The 18,377-nt window shown below is 39.2% G+C and overlaps 1 protein-coding gene across 1 annotated transcript in view; it reads right to left on the bottom strand.

Moving 5' to 3' along the window:
- Window positions 1–10,034: 10,034 nt before the first annotated feature.
- Window positions 10,035–18,377, bottom strand: part of ICE1 (interactor of little elongation complex ELL subunit 1) — a 33,336-nt gene continuing 24,993 nt past the window's right edge. The window contains exons 11-15 of the mRNA XM_062507156.1: window positions 17,488–17,648; window positions 14,664–14,854; window positions 12,874–12,980; window positions 11,862–11,960; window positions 10,035–10,954 (exon numbers count right to left, since the gene is read on the bottom strand). Coding sequence (XP_062363140.1) covers window positions 10,773–10,954; window positions 11,862–11,960; window positions 12,874–12,980; window positions 14,664–14,854; window positions 17,488–17,648 — 740 coding nt within the window. The 3' untranslated portion in view covers window positions 10,035–10,772. The remainder of the gene's footprint in view (window positions 10,955–11,861; window positions 11,961–12,873; window positions 12,981–14,663; window positions 14,855–17,487; window positions 17,649–18,377) is intronic.

Genomic DNA, 18,377 nt, shown 5'->3' with positions numbered 1-18,377 from the left:
GGCGCGGGCGGCGGCCATGGCGGGCACTGCGCGCATGCGCGGCGCCATTGGGCAGCGTCCGGCACGGGCGGGCCGCGCTTCCCGCTCCTGCTCCTTCTCCGGCGGTGGGCGCTCTCCGGGCGGGAAAGCTCGGCTCGAGAATGCCTCGGCACCCCCGGAACACCCCTGAAAATTCGTCTGTGTGCGTCCCAGCCCCGATGTCTCGAGAAATTCCTTTTTCAAATCCAAGGGGGCCCTTGCAACGGACACCCATCAGCCCCTGGTCCCCGACACTGCCCCACAGGACGCGGTGGTGAGGATGGAAAGTGGCAGTCGTGGAGAAAGTGGGGGGCGAAAAGAAGGTGGAGAGAGCAGAGCTTTGTGAAGGACCTTTCCATTATTAGCCACGCCGCCCAGGAGGGGCTGGGCAGGCGAAAGTGTTTAGGGAAGAATGTTCCCTGACAGACCGGGCATCTCACATCGTCAGGCTCCCAGCTTAGTGCATGGTGCACAGGGCTTTGCGCAAAGGTTGGAGTAGTTCAAGGAAATAGAAAGTAAAGGAAAACTTTGCTTTACCTAGTCGGTGTGCTGCATGCCGATTTCTTATAGGCGGTATCCTTTGCCTTGATGATTCTAGTTCCTTGCAGTCCTTCAAAACTACAGCATTTGCAGGGACAGTTTTCTAGTGTTCTTTTTTTTTGTCCGTCAGGATTGTCTGGTGTACTTTTGTCACATTACAAGTTCCTCAGGTCAGCTAAACTTCCTCTCTGACATTTAATTTTGAAATATTCTTGGGATGCTGCTCACATGCCTTGATGCTCTCTTTCAATGAAGTCATTATGAAGAAAATGAAAAGAAAGAACCTTGGGTCTGCGCAGTGGGAGATACAGCAACAATTTCTGGAGAGGTTATTCTCTGCCTGTATAGCTCTTGTAAATTTTGTAGAAATAAGCTGAAGGTTTTCCTAGAGAAACCAGTGCAGCAGGGTGTCACAAATTCTCATCTAGGATCCTGCCAGCTATGCCAGATTTCACAAATGTGTGGTTTAGGGTCCCTCAAAGGTATGACAATTAAACACTTAATCCCCTCATCATGAAAGGTATTAGCAGAAGTGGAGTTAATGTATGTTTATTAAAGTGTGACATAAAGTTCAATGACAAGTTTCACTCCATCATGGATGAAACATACAAAGAAAAGTCTAATTAGAATAATTTTAGAATTATTTACACAGAGACCAAAGACAAAAAAGAATAAGGACGACTCTTCTGTTGAATCACAAAGTTCAGATTATACCCTCTTGTTTTCTAAACTCCTGATAGAGCTTAGGTGCAATTAGGTCCAGTCTTAGATTCAGACTTGGACAATAATTTATACCTAACAGATTTCTTTCCGACGTTTTCATTAAATACTGGTCCATTAACCTTTTGTTTTGTAAAACATGACTGCAGAAGGTAAAACCCTGATGTGAAATCTCACACTTTGCAGCTCAACACACTTTCCATCTTTTTCAGACACACAGTTGCAGACTGCTTTTAGGGAAATGATTGCTACATGAGGATTTGCAGAAGGAAGGTTAATGTAATCCCTTTCAAGTTGTGGCATCCTGATACATGTGGATTCCTACACGTGGAATGTTTAGCAGATCCGCATAATTTGTGTTTTCTGCCTTTTGACTATGGTTTCCTGTTTTGACCCTGGCCAAATGCCAAGCACCCACAGAAATCACTCTCTCACCACCCCACCCCCCCCCCCCGCCAAAGCTGGGCAGAGAAGAGAAAAAATTAACAAAGAGTTCATGAGTTAAGGACAGGGAGAAGACACTCCAAGAGCAAAACAGGTTGGACTTAGAGGTATAAAGTGGATTTATTACTAACAAAATCAGAGGAGGATAGTGAGAAGTAAAACAAGCCCTTAAAAACCCCTTCCCCCAGCCCTTATTTCCTTCCCGCTGACAGTGCAGGGACACAGGGCATGGGGATTTTTGGTCCGTTCGTCACCTGAGATGATCTGCTGCTCAGGGAGAGGAGTCCTTCCCTTGGGACACTGTGAGTCCCTCCCACAGGAGACAGTTCTCCATGAACTCCTCCGGGATGGATCCCCTGTCAGAAGTAACAGTCCTTCGAAAACCACTGCAATGTAAGTTCCTCCCACAGGCACACAGTTCTCCCAAAACTGCTGTGGCATGGGTCACTCTTCCATGGGGTGCAGTCCTCCAAGAACAGGATGCTCCAGCCTGGCAGCAGGGGCCCCCTCTCTCCATCGGGTCTCCCACTGGATCACAGCCTCCTCCAGGCATCCACCTGCTCTGGTGAGAGCGCCTCCCCCATGGGCTGTGGGTGGATCTCTGCATCCCCCATGGGTCCCCATGGGCTGTGGGTGGATCTCTGCATCCCCCATGGATCCCCATGGGCTGTGGGTGGATCTCTGCATCCCCCATGGATCCCCATGGGCTGTGGGTGGATCTCTGCATCCCCCATGGGTCCCCATGGGCTGTGGGTGGATCTCTGCATCCCCCATGGATCCCCATGGGCCGCAGGGGCACAGCTGCTTCACCATGGTCATAAATCACCATGGCCTGCAGAGGAATCTCAGCTCTGGCACCTGGAGCACCTCCTGCCCCTCCTTCTCCACTGACCTTGGTGTCTCCATGTTGTTTCCCTTGCATGTTCTCACCTCCTCCTCTTCTCTGGATGGAATGAAAACTGCACCACCACTTTGTTTTGATTTCTTCTTAAATATGTTATCACAGAGGCATTACCATCATCTCTCATTGGCCCATCTTGGGTGAGCAGTATGTCCATCTTCAGAGCCATCAGGGATTGACTCTGCTGGACATGGTGGAAAGCTTCCAGCAGCTTCTCACAGAAGCCACCTCTGTGGCCCCCCACTACCAAAACCAGGCTGTGCAATACAAGCACAGCTGGACAGAAGTTTGTTCTCTAGTTTGTTTTCTAGATATGGTCTGTTGCTAACAATGCGTCATAACCTCTGAAGATTAGACCACAATGAGAAGACAAGACTTTATGTATACAAAAAATTTCCATTGCTTGCCTTAAATAATAAAGAAAAGGGAATCAGTAACCAAGATGGGCATCAGAAATAAATTATTGTATGCCGCATATTCACCCAGAAGTTGGCAAAGAAAAAAAAAATAGGCTATATATTGTTATACTGCTCTGTGCTCTTATCACAGTTGACTGACAGAGAGGCTCTTCTTTGGGGGTTCAGGCCAGGCAGGAGCCATTTATTTCTATAGCTGTAGGAGAGAAGGCAGATTGGCAGAGGTTCAGTTCTCTATCCATACTGGCTTAAAACAGAAGTGCTAGGGTATATCACATTGACAGCACATATAAACAGCTTTGTGAAGGAGCCTAGATGTGGCAGAGCAGCACTGGCAGAGTAGGAAACTGTCACAGCAGTTGTACCTCTCCTCTCCTAATAACTCAGAACCTCTGTGCTGTCTGTGGATCTTTTCAGCCTGTTACCCTCTTGCTCATGACACTGCTATATCCATTGTCAACTTTTAGGCCTAGTGAGTCCTGCTGCCACACAATTACTTGTGATCAAAGCCAATTTCTTCTGCAGTGTTTGCTTGGTTGATGTATTTTTTCCAATTTCTCTATCAGTAATTTACATAATAAATGGATTATACATGCATTTGAAACCACCAATTCTATGTTTTTAAGCCCATCTAAATAACTTTAATTATTTGGGGAAGAAGGCATTCATGCTGCTTAGGTTGCTTGATGGAGAGACAAAGAAAGTGAAATAAAAATCTGAGAATGTCGACTCTGAGAACCATTAGGACACTGAACATACCACCACAGAAGATGAATAGATACTAGAAAGGGCTCTTTCTCTGTAAAACAGTTTTAACTGTACTATTAAGTCCTTTCCACATTAATTTGATCTATGAGTGGGTATTATTGTAACTGATCATTTGACTTGAAAAGTCTGTATGATTTGATCACAGTCTGCTCAAGGTCAGCTCTGAACAGATCTATATCACTGGACTGAAGAGGTAGTAAAATAGCATTAATGGGGGTTTTTTGGCTGTTATGGAAAACTTCAGTATTTTTACATAAATTAATGGAAACTGACCATAATGTGTATCTAGATGTCAAGGTTAATCAATATTTTCAATTTGAAATTGTACACTTAATGACACATACATTTCTCATACAGTGTTTCAAAGTTAGTGTAAACCCCTATGTTAAATGGTGCTTTGAGCAAGAAAAATATAGTAAAACAAGCCTATACAAGCCACAAAATAATGTTCAGTTTCAAAATGCAGTCTTCAACACATTTTTTAATTACATGGTTAATGGATCCATTGCGGTGCCTCACAAATTAAAAATATAGTAATTTAGATATGAAAAAGCATTAAAAATGAAAACTAAATTAAGAATAAAACACAACCCACAGTGAAAATTTCAATAATTTTTTTCTGTCATCATCTTCACAAAACTGGAACTGAACTTGTTTTGAATATAGGGACAATCATGAGAAACTGTTTTAAGTGAAATAATTTTACTTTAAACAAGTTGAGTGTGTTTTATGAAAATAAAATTTCCTTCAGAATTTTTAGGGAGGAAGTGCTTACCCCTCTTTGTACCTTCATAGCAAAGTAATTCACATTAATTTTCAATTAATAGACCTTGTTTATATGCTGCCTACATGCTGTTTTGCTTTTTGGGTTTAATATTAAAGTGAGTGAATCACATAAAACCTCTAGTGGGAAATCCTAGAAATCCAGCTTGCAGAGAAAACATACCAAATGAGAAAATAATATGCCAGGTTTTTAGAGAGGCTGATTATCTGAGAAACACCTGTCTTTATTTTTGCTCATATTTACTGAAAGAAGGGGCTATATGGAGGGCCAAAAGGACTCATATTTTTTAAACATATGTAGGGATCATGTCTTCAGCTGAGACTTGCTTCTGGGCCAACACTGCAGTTATGAAGCTGACTATTAATATTGAAAGATAGTGAGCAATTTATCCATAAAACACTGTGATTAAAAAAAAATCCCAAACAAAACACAGATTACTGCCTATGCATTCAATAATTAATTCATCATCATCCACCAAATTAGGGAGGCAAAAGCCCAGTTTGAACTCAAACTGGCAACTTCTGTGAAGGACAGTGAAAATATTTTTGTGAATACATTTAATAACAAAAGGAAGGGCAAGGACAATCTCCATTCTCTATTAGATACAGGAGAGAATTTAGAAACTAAAGGTGAGGAAAAGGCAGAGGTACTGAACACCTTCTCTGCCTCAATTTTCAACAGAAAGACAGGTTGTCCTCAGGACAGCTGTCCCCCTGGGCTAGTAGATGGTGTCAGGGAGTAAAACAGTCCCCTGTTATCCAGGAGGAAGCAGTCAGAGACCTACTGAGACACTTAGATACTCACAAATCTATGGGACCAGATGGGATCCATCCTAGGTTGATGAGGGAGCTGGCAGATGAGCTTGCAAGGTCACTCTCCATCATTTACCATCAGTCCTGGCTCAGTGGGGAGGTCCCAGATGACTGGAAGCTGGCCAGTGTGACACCTGTCCACAAGAAGGGCCAAAAGGAGAATCTGGGAAACTACAGGTCTGTCAGCCTGACCTCAGTGTCTGGCAAGGTTATGGAGCAGATCATCCTGAGTGCCACCACATGGCAACTATAGGATAGCTGGGGAATCAGACCCAGTCAGCATGGGTTTAGGAGGGGCAGGTCATGCCTGACCAACCTGATCTCATTTTATGACCAGGTGACCCAACTGGTGGATGCAGGAAAGGCTGTGGATGTTGCCTATTTGGACTTCAGCAAAGCCTTTGACACTGTCTCCCATAGGATATTCCTGGAAAAGCTGGCAGCCCGTGGCTTGGACAGGAGCACCCTTCACTGGGTGAAGAACCAGCTTGATGACCAGGCCCAGAGTGGCGGTGAACAGTGCTGCATCCAGCTGGCCAGTCACTAGTGGTGTCAGTGCTGGGGCCAGACCTGTTTAATATCAATGATCTGGATGGGGGGATTGAGTCCACCATCAGTAAATTTGCAGATGAGACCAAGCTGGGAGCATGTGTTGGTCTGTTGGAGGAGGACTCTGCAAAGGGACCTGGACAGGCTGGATGGATGGGCTGAGCCTAACAACATGAGGTTTAACAAGTCCAAGCACTGAGTCCTGCACTTTGGCCATAAAAACTCCCTGCAGTGCTACAGGCTGGGGACAGAGTGTCTGGACAGAGGCCAGGCAGAAAGGGACCTGGGGGTGCTGGTCAAAAAGTGATAGAACACAAGCCAGCAGTGTGTTCTGGTGGCCAAAAAGGCCAATGGCATCCTGGCCTATATCGGGAACAGTGTAGCCAGCAGGAGCACAGGAGCAGGGAGGTCATTGCCCTGTACTCAGCACTGGTGGGGCTGCACCTTGAGTGCTGCATTCAGTTCTGGGCCCCTCAGTTTAGGAAGGATGTTGAGACACTTTAATGTGTCCAGAGAAGGGCAACAAGGCTGGTGAAGGGTCTGGAACACAAGCCCTGTGAGGAACAACTGAGGGAGCTGGGATTATTTTGCCTGGAGAAAAGGAGACTAACTCTGTACAACAGCCGGAAAAGAGGTAGTAGTCAGGTAGGGGTTGGTCTCCTCCCAGGCAACAACTGACAGAACAAGAGGACACAGTCTCAAGGTGCATCAAGGGAAGTTCAGGTTAGATGTTAGAAAGAGATTCCTCACTGGAAGAGTAATTGCACACTGGAATTGTCTGCCCTGGGAGGTGATGGTGTTACTCTCCCTGGATGTGTTTAAAAAAAGACTGGAGGTGGCACTTAGTGGTTGATGAGGAGGTGTTAGGTCACAGGTTGGACGAGATGATTTTAGTCTTTTCCACCCTAGCTCATTCTGTGATTTTGTGAGGCAAGCTTGTGACTGTATGTGAAGCCCAAGGACACAAGTTGCAACAAGCAGAGGGCTTTCTCCTACTTGATGCTTAAACCATGTCAGAATTCACTGTGTTCTAGTCAAACCATGGCAACAAGATGCAGGTTTTATTTAGAAATCACAACCCATTTTCAGAAGCAAACATTCAGACATCTCTGGGGTGATGTGGCAGCTGAATGAATTTGAGCCATCTGAGACTAAAATTCAAAATAATTGAAACCCAGGCAATTTGCATAAATTTCTCCCTTATTTTCTTTCCAACTCCCATTACCTACCTATTTGTTTCATTAAACTTCAGAATGCAGTTTTTTTCAAAATTTCAACTCAAATAGTCCAAAAAGTAATTTCATAACGTGAGTTGCATTAAATTGACTGTAACAGATGGGCTCAGAGAACCCAAAATCATTAACATTTCACAGATTTATAAACCCCTGAACAGTTAAACAAGATTCAGAATTTTGCAAATCAAGACTTCAGCCCATTCAGGCCAGTAAAAACGTCATTACAAAGCCTCTCTCTGAAGAAATCCTTCTTGCTAATGTGTCAGTCTTTTGGGATTAGTCTCTGACTTTTCTTGAAGTGAAAAGTTAGATATAGTGGGAAGAATGTAAGCTAAATGATGATACTCCAAAGTGTTTTAACCACCCACTTTCAGCTTCTTTATAACAAATCTTCAGGTTTTCTTGATTGGTTTCCACTCATACATATAGTACACGCAGTTTCATCAATTAAAACAGAGAATGTAATTTCACAAGTAATTTCAAACTGGAGAACTTGCAACTGCTTTGGTCTTATTCTCGTGTTCAGTTCAGAAATCCTTTTTGTTCAAAACAGGCAGGTGAAAGCAGAAGGTAGGAAAGACCATACATCAGTTTCAGAGGGTTTGATAAAATAACTAGAGCTTAATTTTAAGCAGTCTAGAGTCCAACCTTTTTTCTTTAATGAAGACAAAGAAATAATTCACACTAAAAAAGATTTGCTACTATACAAAGAGAGGCAGAATCATCCTGGAAAATACCCTAGAGATGCAGCAGGTAGCCTAGTCAAAGATGCTACTTTTTGTAGATACAAAGTAAAATAAAAGGTATGTGTGTCCAAAATTAGTATTCCAGCAAGGGATGACTGAGTAAACAACTGAATAACTCTGCTAGTATAACATGTTAGGATACAGATTCTAAAAGTAACTTAGTATGAAGGCAACTAAACAAGAAAAATAGATACATAAAATTTTTCCTAGAACCATTTATTCCAGCATCCTGTTTATGTACACACACGCAACGTTACACTGCTCTACAGTATTTATGACAAGTTTCTTTTCCTGGAGTAAATACATATCAGGGATTTTTCAAATATCAAATAATACACTTAGAGAGTCAGAAGCCTATAGTCAGAATTAGCCTTATAAATAAACTATTATACATGTTTATTGTCTCCTGCATTTGAGTCAGGAGAATTGCCAGAGCTGAGTATTTTAATCTGACATGAATTTTGACTGCTAGCATTTTGTCTAGTCTTAGATTAATGACATTGATGTATTGAGACAGCTTTTCATGTTTTAGTTCAGGAATATGAGAAAGTATGGAGGAAGTGAAAACTTGAACATTTCCTGATACATGTAGTTTTGGACAAGCCACATGCTCTATATTCTTGCAAGAACAAAAGAAAAAAAAATGGCAAAATCTGCAAATGATGACAGAAACCTGAAAATCCATTTCAACAGACTATTTTGAACAAAATAGGACTTTAGTATTTGGAACAGATATTGAGATGGATAAAGCATTCCATATACTGAAAATCACTATCCTTTATGGAGATCAGCATTTTACAGCTCTTTAAATATGGTAAATTTGACACTGTGTGTAGGAGTTACAAGCATTTTTTATGACTGATAAGTGATTAATATTTAATGGAAGCAAATACCTTCAGGGTATTAATTGTTCTAATTTTACTTATTCCAGTGCAGTTTGGTTGAGCAGTAGAGAGGAACACAGAATTAAAATCAGTTTGATGTTTCCTGTTCACACAAAAATTCTTTTTCCAGTTACATAAACAGAATATTTTTCATGAAAATGGTTTGAGGGTAGTTTAATATTTTTATTATTATTTGGTTCCAAATTAGTATAGCTGTAGATTTTTTGTCTTGGAAAATTCTGGTATTTCCCCTGTGAAATCTCAAATACTTGAAATTCCAGTGTTTTATAAAAATTCTAAAGGCAATAGGTCTCTCTATTTGCTGTGAGATTTTTGAGTTGCAATATGTTTGAATACATCTGTGATCCTCTACTCACTTTCTTAATTTTTTTATTTCTTCTATTTCCCATATCCTTTAGTTTTCAGATTTATGATCAATACTTTTATTGCCAACCTGTGCTTTCTTTTGTCCTTCTTCCACTTCAGATATTTTGTGCTCATTTTAGTGCAAGAAGGGTAAACAAAGGCTACACATAAAATCTCCAAAAGCTTCACAGTCACCAAAATGCCCAGGATCCCAGACATCCTGCAGCTTCAACCTGAGGCCAATTAATTTATGTGAATCCCTACTGGAAGCCTTCATGACACACATCTGTAGCAGTGCCTGTTGTGCAAAGGTATGACCAATACTACTAGATTATTTTTCACTGACTGAGTTGTCCATGGTAAACTTACTGAGATCAATTTGATGTCCAGAGTGCTAGCTGCTATAGCTGCAACTGAACTCAATAGCCACTTTGCTCTACACAGTTTCACTTTCAGAGGAAAGAAACTCTCAGAGGGCTAGGAGACTGCACCGGTAGTCATACTTGGAAGACGCACAAAAATCACAATGTGTATCAGCACCACAAAACTCTTCTAGTCAGAAGCTAGGTCCTATTACAAGAACAATCTGCATTAGCAAAGCTCACCCCTTCATATGGGCACAACCACGGAGTAAAAACAGAAAATTTTGATAGTTTTTTAAAGCTACTTCCCAAGCCCCCAAAGCATACCAGAAACTTTTGGAGAGATGTCCAGAAGTGCAGTGTTATGGGAAACTCATTCAGTGAAATTACCTCAACAGATAATTTCCTGCTGCCCTATCAAATAGTTTTTTATATAAGCTATAAACACAGTTAACTCTGTGTTATTTAAAAAGATCAACAAGAACACAATGGTGTTTGTCTCTTTTATTATGAAAGATACAAAAACAGAATGTAGTGAACATTAGAAACATGAACTTTTTTTTGAACCAACTATCTATTTACATATACAAAATTCCCCAAGTGGAACAATATCAAATGTGAGACACATCAGAGTACACCATATATACAAGTTCAGAGATTTAACATCTCTGTTACTCCATACATGATGGCTACACAAAAAGTCAATTCCTACCTGCTTTCCACAGTATTTTAAATTAAATTTATGAGACAAACCAAGCAAAATAAGGCAGAATCTGAGGAATGTTCTCCTACCTGAATGGCTCTCCTATCTGAATGGTATTTTTACTTTATAAAAATAGTACAAAATACTAGAGCCAGGTTTTCAAGTCATGCTGAATATTCTGTCAAAGCCCATCCATCCAAACTGATGTAGGTAAAAGAACGAAAACTGTTACTGGTGTGTATTGTCATCAAACCAGAAATATCTCAGGAGTTCAAGATGCACTCATTTTCAGATCACTAACCAACTACTAGGAAAAGCAAGTATTTTTGTTTCTTTTTCAAAAACTCTTTCTTCAATCAGAAAAGCCAAATAAAATACTTGACCTTTCTTTGCATGATCAGACATTCTGATTAAAAACATGATATACAAGAAGACACACCACTTTGTATGGTTCTTAACTGGAACCAACTACTGCTTAATTGGTAAGGCACTTCTTCCTTTAGATCAGTCCACTTTCCTAGATTTTAGTTTAGCTCCATTTCACACAGAGAAGCGATTTCAGCTATGCCATTTGTGATAGCAGAAGGGATGTTGTTAAGAACTTTTGCTCTCCAAGCATGGATGGTCTCAACAATACCTTCTGGATTGCTTGAACCCAGGTCACATAGTGAATATACAGCTGCCAGCTGCACACCCCAGGGAACACCTGCAAAAAGTTAATGAAAATCAGCTTATAGAAACTTTGTTAAGCAACAATGTTTTGGTGAATCTTGAATCTATAGAAACCATTATTCAAGAACTGAAAATAAAACACATCAACAGTTGTGATGCTTAACATTGTAACGTAGAAATTACAACCTGCACACAAATTCCATAACATCTCATTTCATATCAGCACTTTCCAGTTTTCTTAATTCAGCAACTTTTCAGTATTAAAAGAGCACACAAGAGTTGAGAATCTAGTGACTTTAGTTAAGAGTAAATGGAGTTAAGAAAACAGGTTTACACTTAGTCTGAAACACAGACATACACTGTACACTATACACCACCAAGTTAGAAGAACTTGAGATTGCAAGGAAGGGAAGTTATACAGGTGGTTCAAAACAGCTCCCTAACATCAACAAATGCTTCACTGCAAAATGTACATAACATCCAAAGTAATTTAGCAATGTCAATCTCTGCTGCCCTAACTGCCTTGTTTCGTCTCATCAGTGTCTTGAAATGTCTTTCTCCCAGTACAATTTTGTTAGTAGTAAGCTTCAGCACAAATTGCTCAGCTATTACTGCTCAAGTTACAATCAAGTGATCTTAACTTGATCACCCTTTAAGTGATCTCTAACGCAACTGATGGGTTCTTCCATGAAACAGTCCAACTCCAAGGTGTCTGAAACCATCTCAGAATTTTTCTCTGTCTCAAACAGAAGGTAATACTGTTAACAGCTCATTAACTTTGTACGAGAAAGGGACTCAAACTGAAAACTGTTTGACTTGTTATGCACTAACATAAACTACAAAAGCAGGCTGTTTTACCATGTGTGCCTTAATTTATATTCTGGCATTGCAGAACTTCACATTGTGGATGTTACACTTAAGTTTCTCTAAAAAAACATTACCTTCCTCTTCTGCATGCTGTACAAACAGTCCAATTACTGAACTAATATTCTTCACTGCAGCAAGATAGCCTTCCTTCAAACCTATTTGTCCTAATCGACCTGAAAGAAAAGGAGAGTTAACACATATCTGACTGTTTAGACAAGTCAACTTCCCAGCTTTTATACTGCCCAACTGTCTACTGAAGTATCAACAGAAAATGCAAATTTTAACTACAAAAAACTAATTCTTGTTACCATGTTGTCTTGGGAACAACAGTTGTCCTATTCCTTGTGTACCTGAAGACCCTAAGGCATTTTTCATCAGGTTGATTCAACCTCCCATACGTTTATAATTTTTAAGTGTAAAACTCGGAAAGGATGCAATTTTTGTTTAATAAACAATGTCATATAGCCTACATACTGAAAATATTTATTGAAACTCAGACTATATATATTTACATCAAATGCCACCTAGATCCCAAATAAATTAATCTAACTTAAATTTATTATGGTATTAAGTTGCATAAAAAACCCTTATTTTATACACTTTGTTGGAAACCATATGGCATGAAGCTATGTCATGGGAGGTTTAGGTTAGCTATTAGGAAAAGGTTCTTCACCCAGAGGGTGGAACAGGCTCCCCAGGGAAATGATCACAGCACCAAGCCTGACAGAGTGCAAGGTGCATTAGGTACATGGTGTGATTCCTGGGGCTGGCCTGTGCAGAGTAGGAGCTGGACTTCAATGATCCTAGTGGGTCCCTTCCAGCTCAGGATTTCTATGATTCTATATGTGGCTACAGATGATTTCATTTTAAATACATAAAACATGTTGGTATTTGTTATCATGAATCAATATAACATCTCTCAAAACTCAAGCACCTGCTTTCCACAGGCTGATAAACAGAAAACATCTGCATAAAGATCCAATAAAATTAAAAAATACTTCAACACCCTTTCCAGACAGGCATGACACTTTCATAAGGACATACATACACAAAATAGAAGTTTGACCAAGAATTTAGATTACTTACCAATTAGCCTGAGTGTCAATGCTATAACACTATCACTAATGGATTGAGCAGTTTCATGCCCCTTTCTCTTCTTTATCCAGTTATCCATAGAAGGCCAAAGCACTTTGCTGTGAAAGAAAAATGAATTTGAAAATCTCATACTGAATGAAGGGGTGATTATAGTATTGTCCTGGTTTACAGTACAAGATACATATTCTATTACCATCTGAGAAGGGTGATCATCCTTAGCTCTGTGGGAAATGTCTTCTGTTGATGGGCCATAACTGATAAGGGTGATCATCCTTATCTCTGTGGGAAATGTATTCTGTTAATGGGCCATTGAGTCCTACTGTATAACTGATAAGATTGCATCATCCCATTGGGAGATGCTCCACCCAGGAGGACGAGCCAAGCCTTTCCTACCTAGATAAAAACTGAGGTTTAGAACGCCAAAGGCAGCCTTTTTCCACTGGATTCCAGAGGAAGAACCAGGTTTTTATCCACATCATCGCTGGACCCTTTGGAGGAAAACTGCACCAGCACCCTGACTGACAGGGTATCAGGTTGTATTCTGACTCTGTCAGTGGTTTTATTTTTATTATTGCATGTATTTTGTTTTTTCTTTTTTTTTTTTTCCTCTTCCCTATTAAAAATTGTATTACTGACTTGAAGTCTCACTAGTTTTGCTGTTCAAACCAGTACAAGTATTCATACAATATTGAAGGCAAATGACTTTTCTGTTTATTATTAACTTTAGGTATACTGACTTCACAGATGTATATGAAATCATGCTGCTTTCAAATGTCATGCTGATCTGTTCTGTAAGGTTCTAATATGACTGAAAATTCAGTTTGCATGTTACAAGTAGGATGTGATGCTTGTTTTTAAACCTAAATGACCCAAAGTAAGATTTCTTCGATCCTTAGAATTATTCTAATAGACCTAGTTACCTATTGCCAGCACAATGTACAATCACCTTGGTATGGCTTTAATTAAAACTATGTATGTTTCACTGAAGTTAATTTGTATTAATTTTAAACGTACTTCTCCACAAATAACTTCTTTACTATCTGAAGGTATGGAATTGTATACAAGACAATGATGATTATGAGTACTTATTATGTTATGTCACAGATAAACAAATGTCTCCTAAATCATGTAACCTCTATATAGAAAATCAAGGCTGTCATATCAGTGTAGGTGCCAAAATGAAGTCTTTCAAACAAGCTTAAGTATGGTAGCAGTCCATATCCTGGATTATAGGTTCAAAGACAATTTAAGACATTGAATCTAATTATTACAATTAGAATTAATATCAGACTGAAATCAAGATAATACACTAATGAGTATGGATGTATTCCACTTTCACCACTGAAGCAGTGTTATTTTCATTTCAGAAATTCCGCCCTCATTTTCTACTGTGGGGGGAGGGGAATTCAACAAGTTCAGAAGAAGACAATCACTTTGCTTCACTGACAGACAATTCATCTCAAAATCTTATATGGCTATTTTGAAAGCAATTTTTTACCAAGACAGTTCTAACAGGGTTCATTTCTTGGGACAATGCCATAAAATCCTACATTTCCTCATTAATTAATCCTTCTATCTTAAAATAATGCACACATACACAGTAGTCGAGGTCTCATCAGGTTGAAACATCCTAATTTCTAAATACCTATGCAAGAGTTTACTATTTTAAAAACTAAGTCATAATGAATTGGGTGAACAAAAAAAAAAAAAAAACACCACCAAAACACACCACGGAAAAAAACACAAAGGAAAACATCTGAAAGAAGTGATTGCCACACTACCTTATAACATTATCATGTGTCCAATCCCATTTCATGTGAGAGCAGAGTAGATCAACAGCAAATATATACTGCCAAGCATCTTCACAGAGATCTTCTCCATACTGCTCACTCGGGTGAAATTCTACTTTTGTACATGACTGCATTTCTAAAAGCAGGTTTGAGACCATAACACCAGCATCTAAAGACGAACTCTGGAATTTTAGAAGGTAATTATCTTAATGCATAAAAAGTTACCAGCCTTGAACCAAACTCTTTACAAATATTTGATACTGACTGTGTACAGCATCTTACACCATAAATCAAACTTGAGGGCTGCATTAACACAAACAAATAGAGTACATAAACCAAAACCTTCAAGCACTAGGTATTTTTCCTGACGTCTTTACTAAAAGGAGAGTTTGGGGAAAAAAATACCCAAACAAGAAAAAGTACAGATCTCACACCCACTCTCCCATCTCCTTCTACAATTTGGGGATTTTTGTTTCTCTCAATGCAGCATTAAGGTAAGAAGAGTGCTTTTCCAGTGCAAAAAGATTAGTCCAATATTGTTCACTTTCTAAATAATTTTAAAATTTGTTACTCTTTATTCTTCATTAGGGAGGAATTTGCAAACACTTTCAATAGTTAGGTAAATAAACATGCCATGTGAAACCGTTCTTCTAATTACATAACTAGGGGAAGAAAGGAAACTTAAAAAGAAACATTTTTTGAATATCTGATGTATTAAGAAAAAAAGTCTAGGCTTATCAGATAAACAGAACGCATACTTGGCAGATCTTCTCAGTACAAAACCTCATATAATTAGCAAGTTCTGCCGTGGTGCAAGCCACTAAAATGACATGCTTTGACCAAGAAATAAATATTCGGTCAATGTGAGTTTACTTTCAGAAGTAGAACAATCTTCTCCTAAAATTATACATGTAACAGACCGTTAATTACAATCTACTTGAAACTTTTACCTGTATTTCTACCCAAGTAAAACAGAGCTTACAGACAGGATGATGTCATCTCCTATCTTCAACACAGAAAATTATGAGGTATTTCTCCCTAGCTGCAGCAGCTCTCATATTTCAGAGATCCATTAATAAAGGAGGTAGTGTGAGTGCAACAAGAACATTTCTTAGGACATTCTTATGTACATCTCTACTGGCATGATACTAAAAGCTGTAACCTAATAGAATGGAAAATACAAATTCTCCACTAAACAGGGACTGCAGTACAGTGCAACTCTGAATACCAGACCTTAAAGCTACATCACAACTGTGATTTAATAGTAAAAAGACCAGATACAAATCCATGCCAAATTAACTCACTCCTGCACTAAAGCAGGAGGTTTAGGGGGCTGTAATTTCAGTGATACCATTTAATATGGATTAAATTCAGGGCTGGCTTCAGAGGTTAAAGAAAAAGAAATTATCATACAACACCTAAAGGCTATGATGACAGCAGTAAGACTACTGCATTCCTCAAGGCAGTTGTATAGCAGTAGGTTAGAACAGGGAATAGATGAGCTATTGTCATGCTTTAGGAGTCTGTATTCTCCAAATTACTGCTCCCACTGAAACCAAGCACTGCTAGCTTCCTCCCTCCTCTCCCTTCCTCTTCTCTGTGGCAGGACGGAGAGGAGAAATGGAGGCACAAAATTAAAAGATCACAGGTTAAGAACAATGTACTGGAAACAGCAATCAGGTAAAAACAAACAGTAATAGCAACAAATACTAGTGATGGAGTGTACAAAAGAGAGACCAACAATTCACGTGGAAACAACAATACCCAACCTCTCCCTCCACCACACTATGCTGACCTGGAAGAGACTCATTCTCCCTGGAAGAGACTCCCTTCCCCATGGCCCTGGTGAAGTGGTACAGAATAAACCTACAGGTCCTAGCCATGTCCCCTTTTGGCTACTGTAAAAATTAACCCTGTCCTGGTCAGAACCAGGACAGCTATGAATCAATATGATTTTTTCCACTTGATATTTACAAAATTATTTTGTTTCCAGGAAGCAAGCCTGGCATTAATATAGAGTTCTCAAAAATATGGAGCCCTAGCCTTTAAACAGACATACAAGCCTGTTACACAAACTCCTTTAGGAGCAAAGCACCTCTGGCTTTCCATCTGCATGATAAAAAATTGCTCCAAATTATTTCAAATTTTCCTCCTTGCAACATTCTTTTCAGGATGGTAATATGTGCCTATTGAAAACTGATAGAAATTAAATTATTTACTAAACAGCTCAAACACTTGAAGTCAGCTGTCACTAATCATCCTTCTTTTCGTATCACTGGTTTTGTATTGATCACACCAACTGCTTATGAAATTAACCTAGGGTTTTTTTTGTGGTAAACAAGTATTTACAGTCTACCCTGCAAGAAGATAATGAGTAAAAAGAGACAGGCTCATCTTGAAATTAGCTGTAGCAATGTATTACCTGTTACACAGAGAACTACAATAGATAAAACCAAGACATACTTTAAAAAGAAACAATACAAAGCAAAATAAAAAAATCTGAAAGAACAGTTCCACAGATGGAAAGAAATCCCTAGTCCAACAACACTCTAGTTAGAAGTTTAAAAACAACCTTTACTTTTAATATTCAGTAGATGGATTAGTATTTAACAGGGAAAACATGAAAAATACTGTATTCTAGTAGGGTCTAGACAACTAGGGGAGAAACACCTGAGGCGGCATTAGTTGTACAGTTGTACAGCCTCCATGGGATATTCACATCCTTCATTAGAAAAGCAAGTTTCTTGATTTGATTCAGCCAGCAAAGCGACCAATGCAGACAAAAGCTGATACTGACAATGAAATCAGACATTACCTGTTCCCAGTTGAGATAAGCACTTAAACAGGCCAGCACCTCATTGCTTGCACTCTGTCTGACAACTAATTGCATAGCTTTGTTAACTGCACCTTGGAAGACAAATATGTCAGACCATACATTTGCGATAAATAAAATCAATTTTTCTGAGTCTGGAAAGTCTAAGGAAAAAAAAAAAAACAATGAAGTAAAATTTTAACATTTTAAAACAGAAAAATATATACTCAGGCATTAAAAGCTAGTACATTCAGCAAGGTAACTTAGGAAAAAAGCACAGAAATCACATCACAACTGCAGCCTAAGGAAAGGGAGTCAGTCATACTAGCACATCTCAGTCCTGAGACTAAATAAAAATAAAAGATCCAAGAAAAAAAAAACAACAAACAAACAAGAAACACCAGTAGAACCCCAACGAACCTTAATCCACCTCCCCCATTGTAATTCACTCCCTCTCCCTTCATTTTCCTTACTGCACTTTAGTTCACTAAGAAGAGTGGTCTTAGTGCATTGAAACTGGATTATTTCAGGATAAAATTAGACTGGAAGATGCAGTCCAACAATCTACCTAATACATTCCAGTCACAAATAAGCACTCTGATCACTGGACCAAACTAGAATTAGTCCAAAGAAAAAAATAATCTACAGTACTTGCTAATACCTTGCACCCATACACCTGTGAAATATACATACATATATATATATATATATATATATATATATATATATATATATAAAGCCTGCAAAGAACTTTAACACAATTCAAATCTGATACTGCTCAGAAGTTTTCCCAAACTTTGTTAGAGAAATTACATACTATATAAGTTGTATGTGAGCATATGTGAATGTTGCATGCTACTATTTGTACTTCCATATATGTAAAAATTTGTGCT

The sequence above is a fragment of the Cinclus cinclus genome, chromosome 1 (genome assembly GCF_963662255.1).
Source record: "Cinclus cinclus chromosome 1, bCinCin1.1, whole genome shotgun sequence".
Taxonomy (NCBI): Eukaryota; Metazoa; Chordata; class Aves; order Passeriformes; family Cinclidae; genus Cinclus; species Cinclus cinclus.
This window is presented reverse-complemented; position numbering and strand designations above follow the sequence as displayed.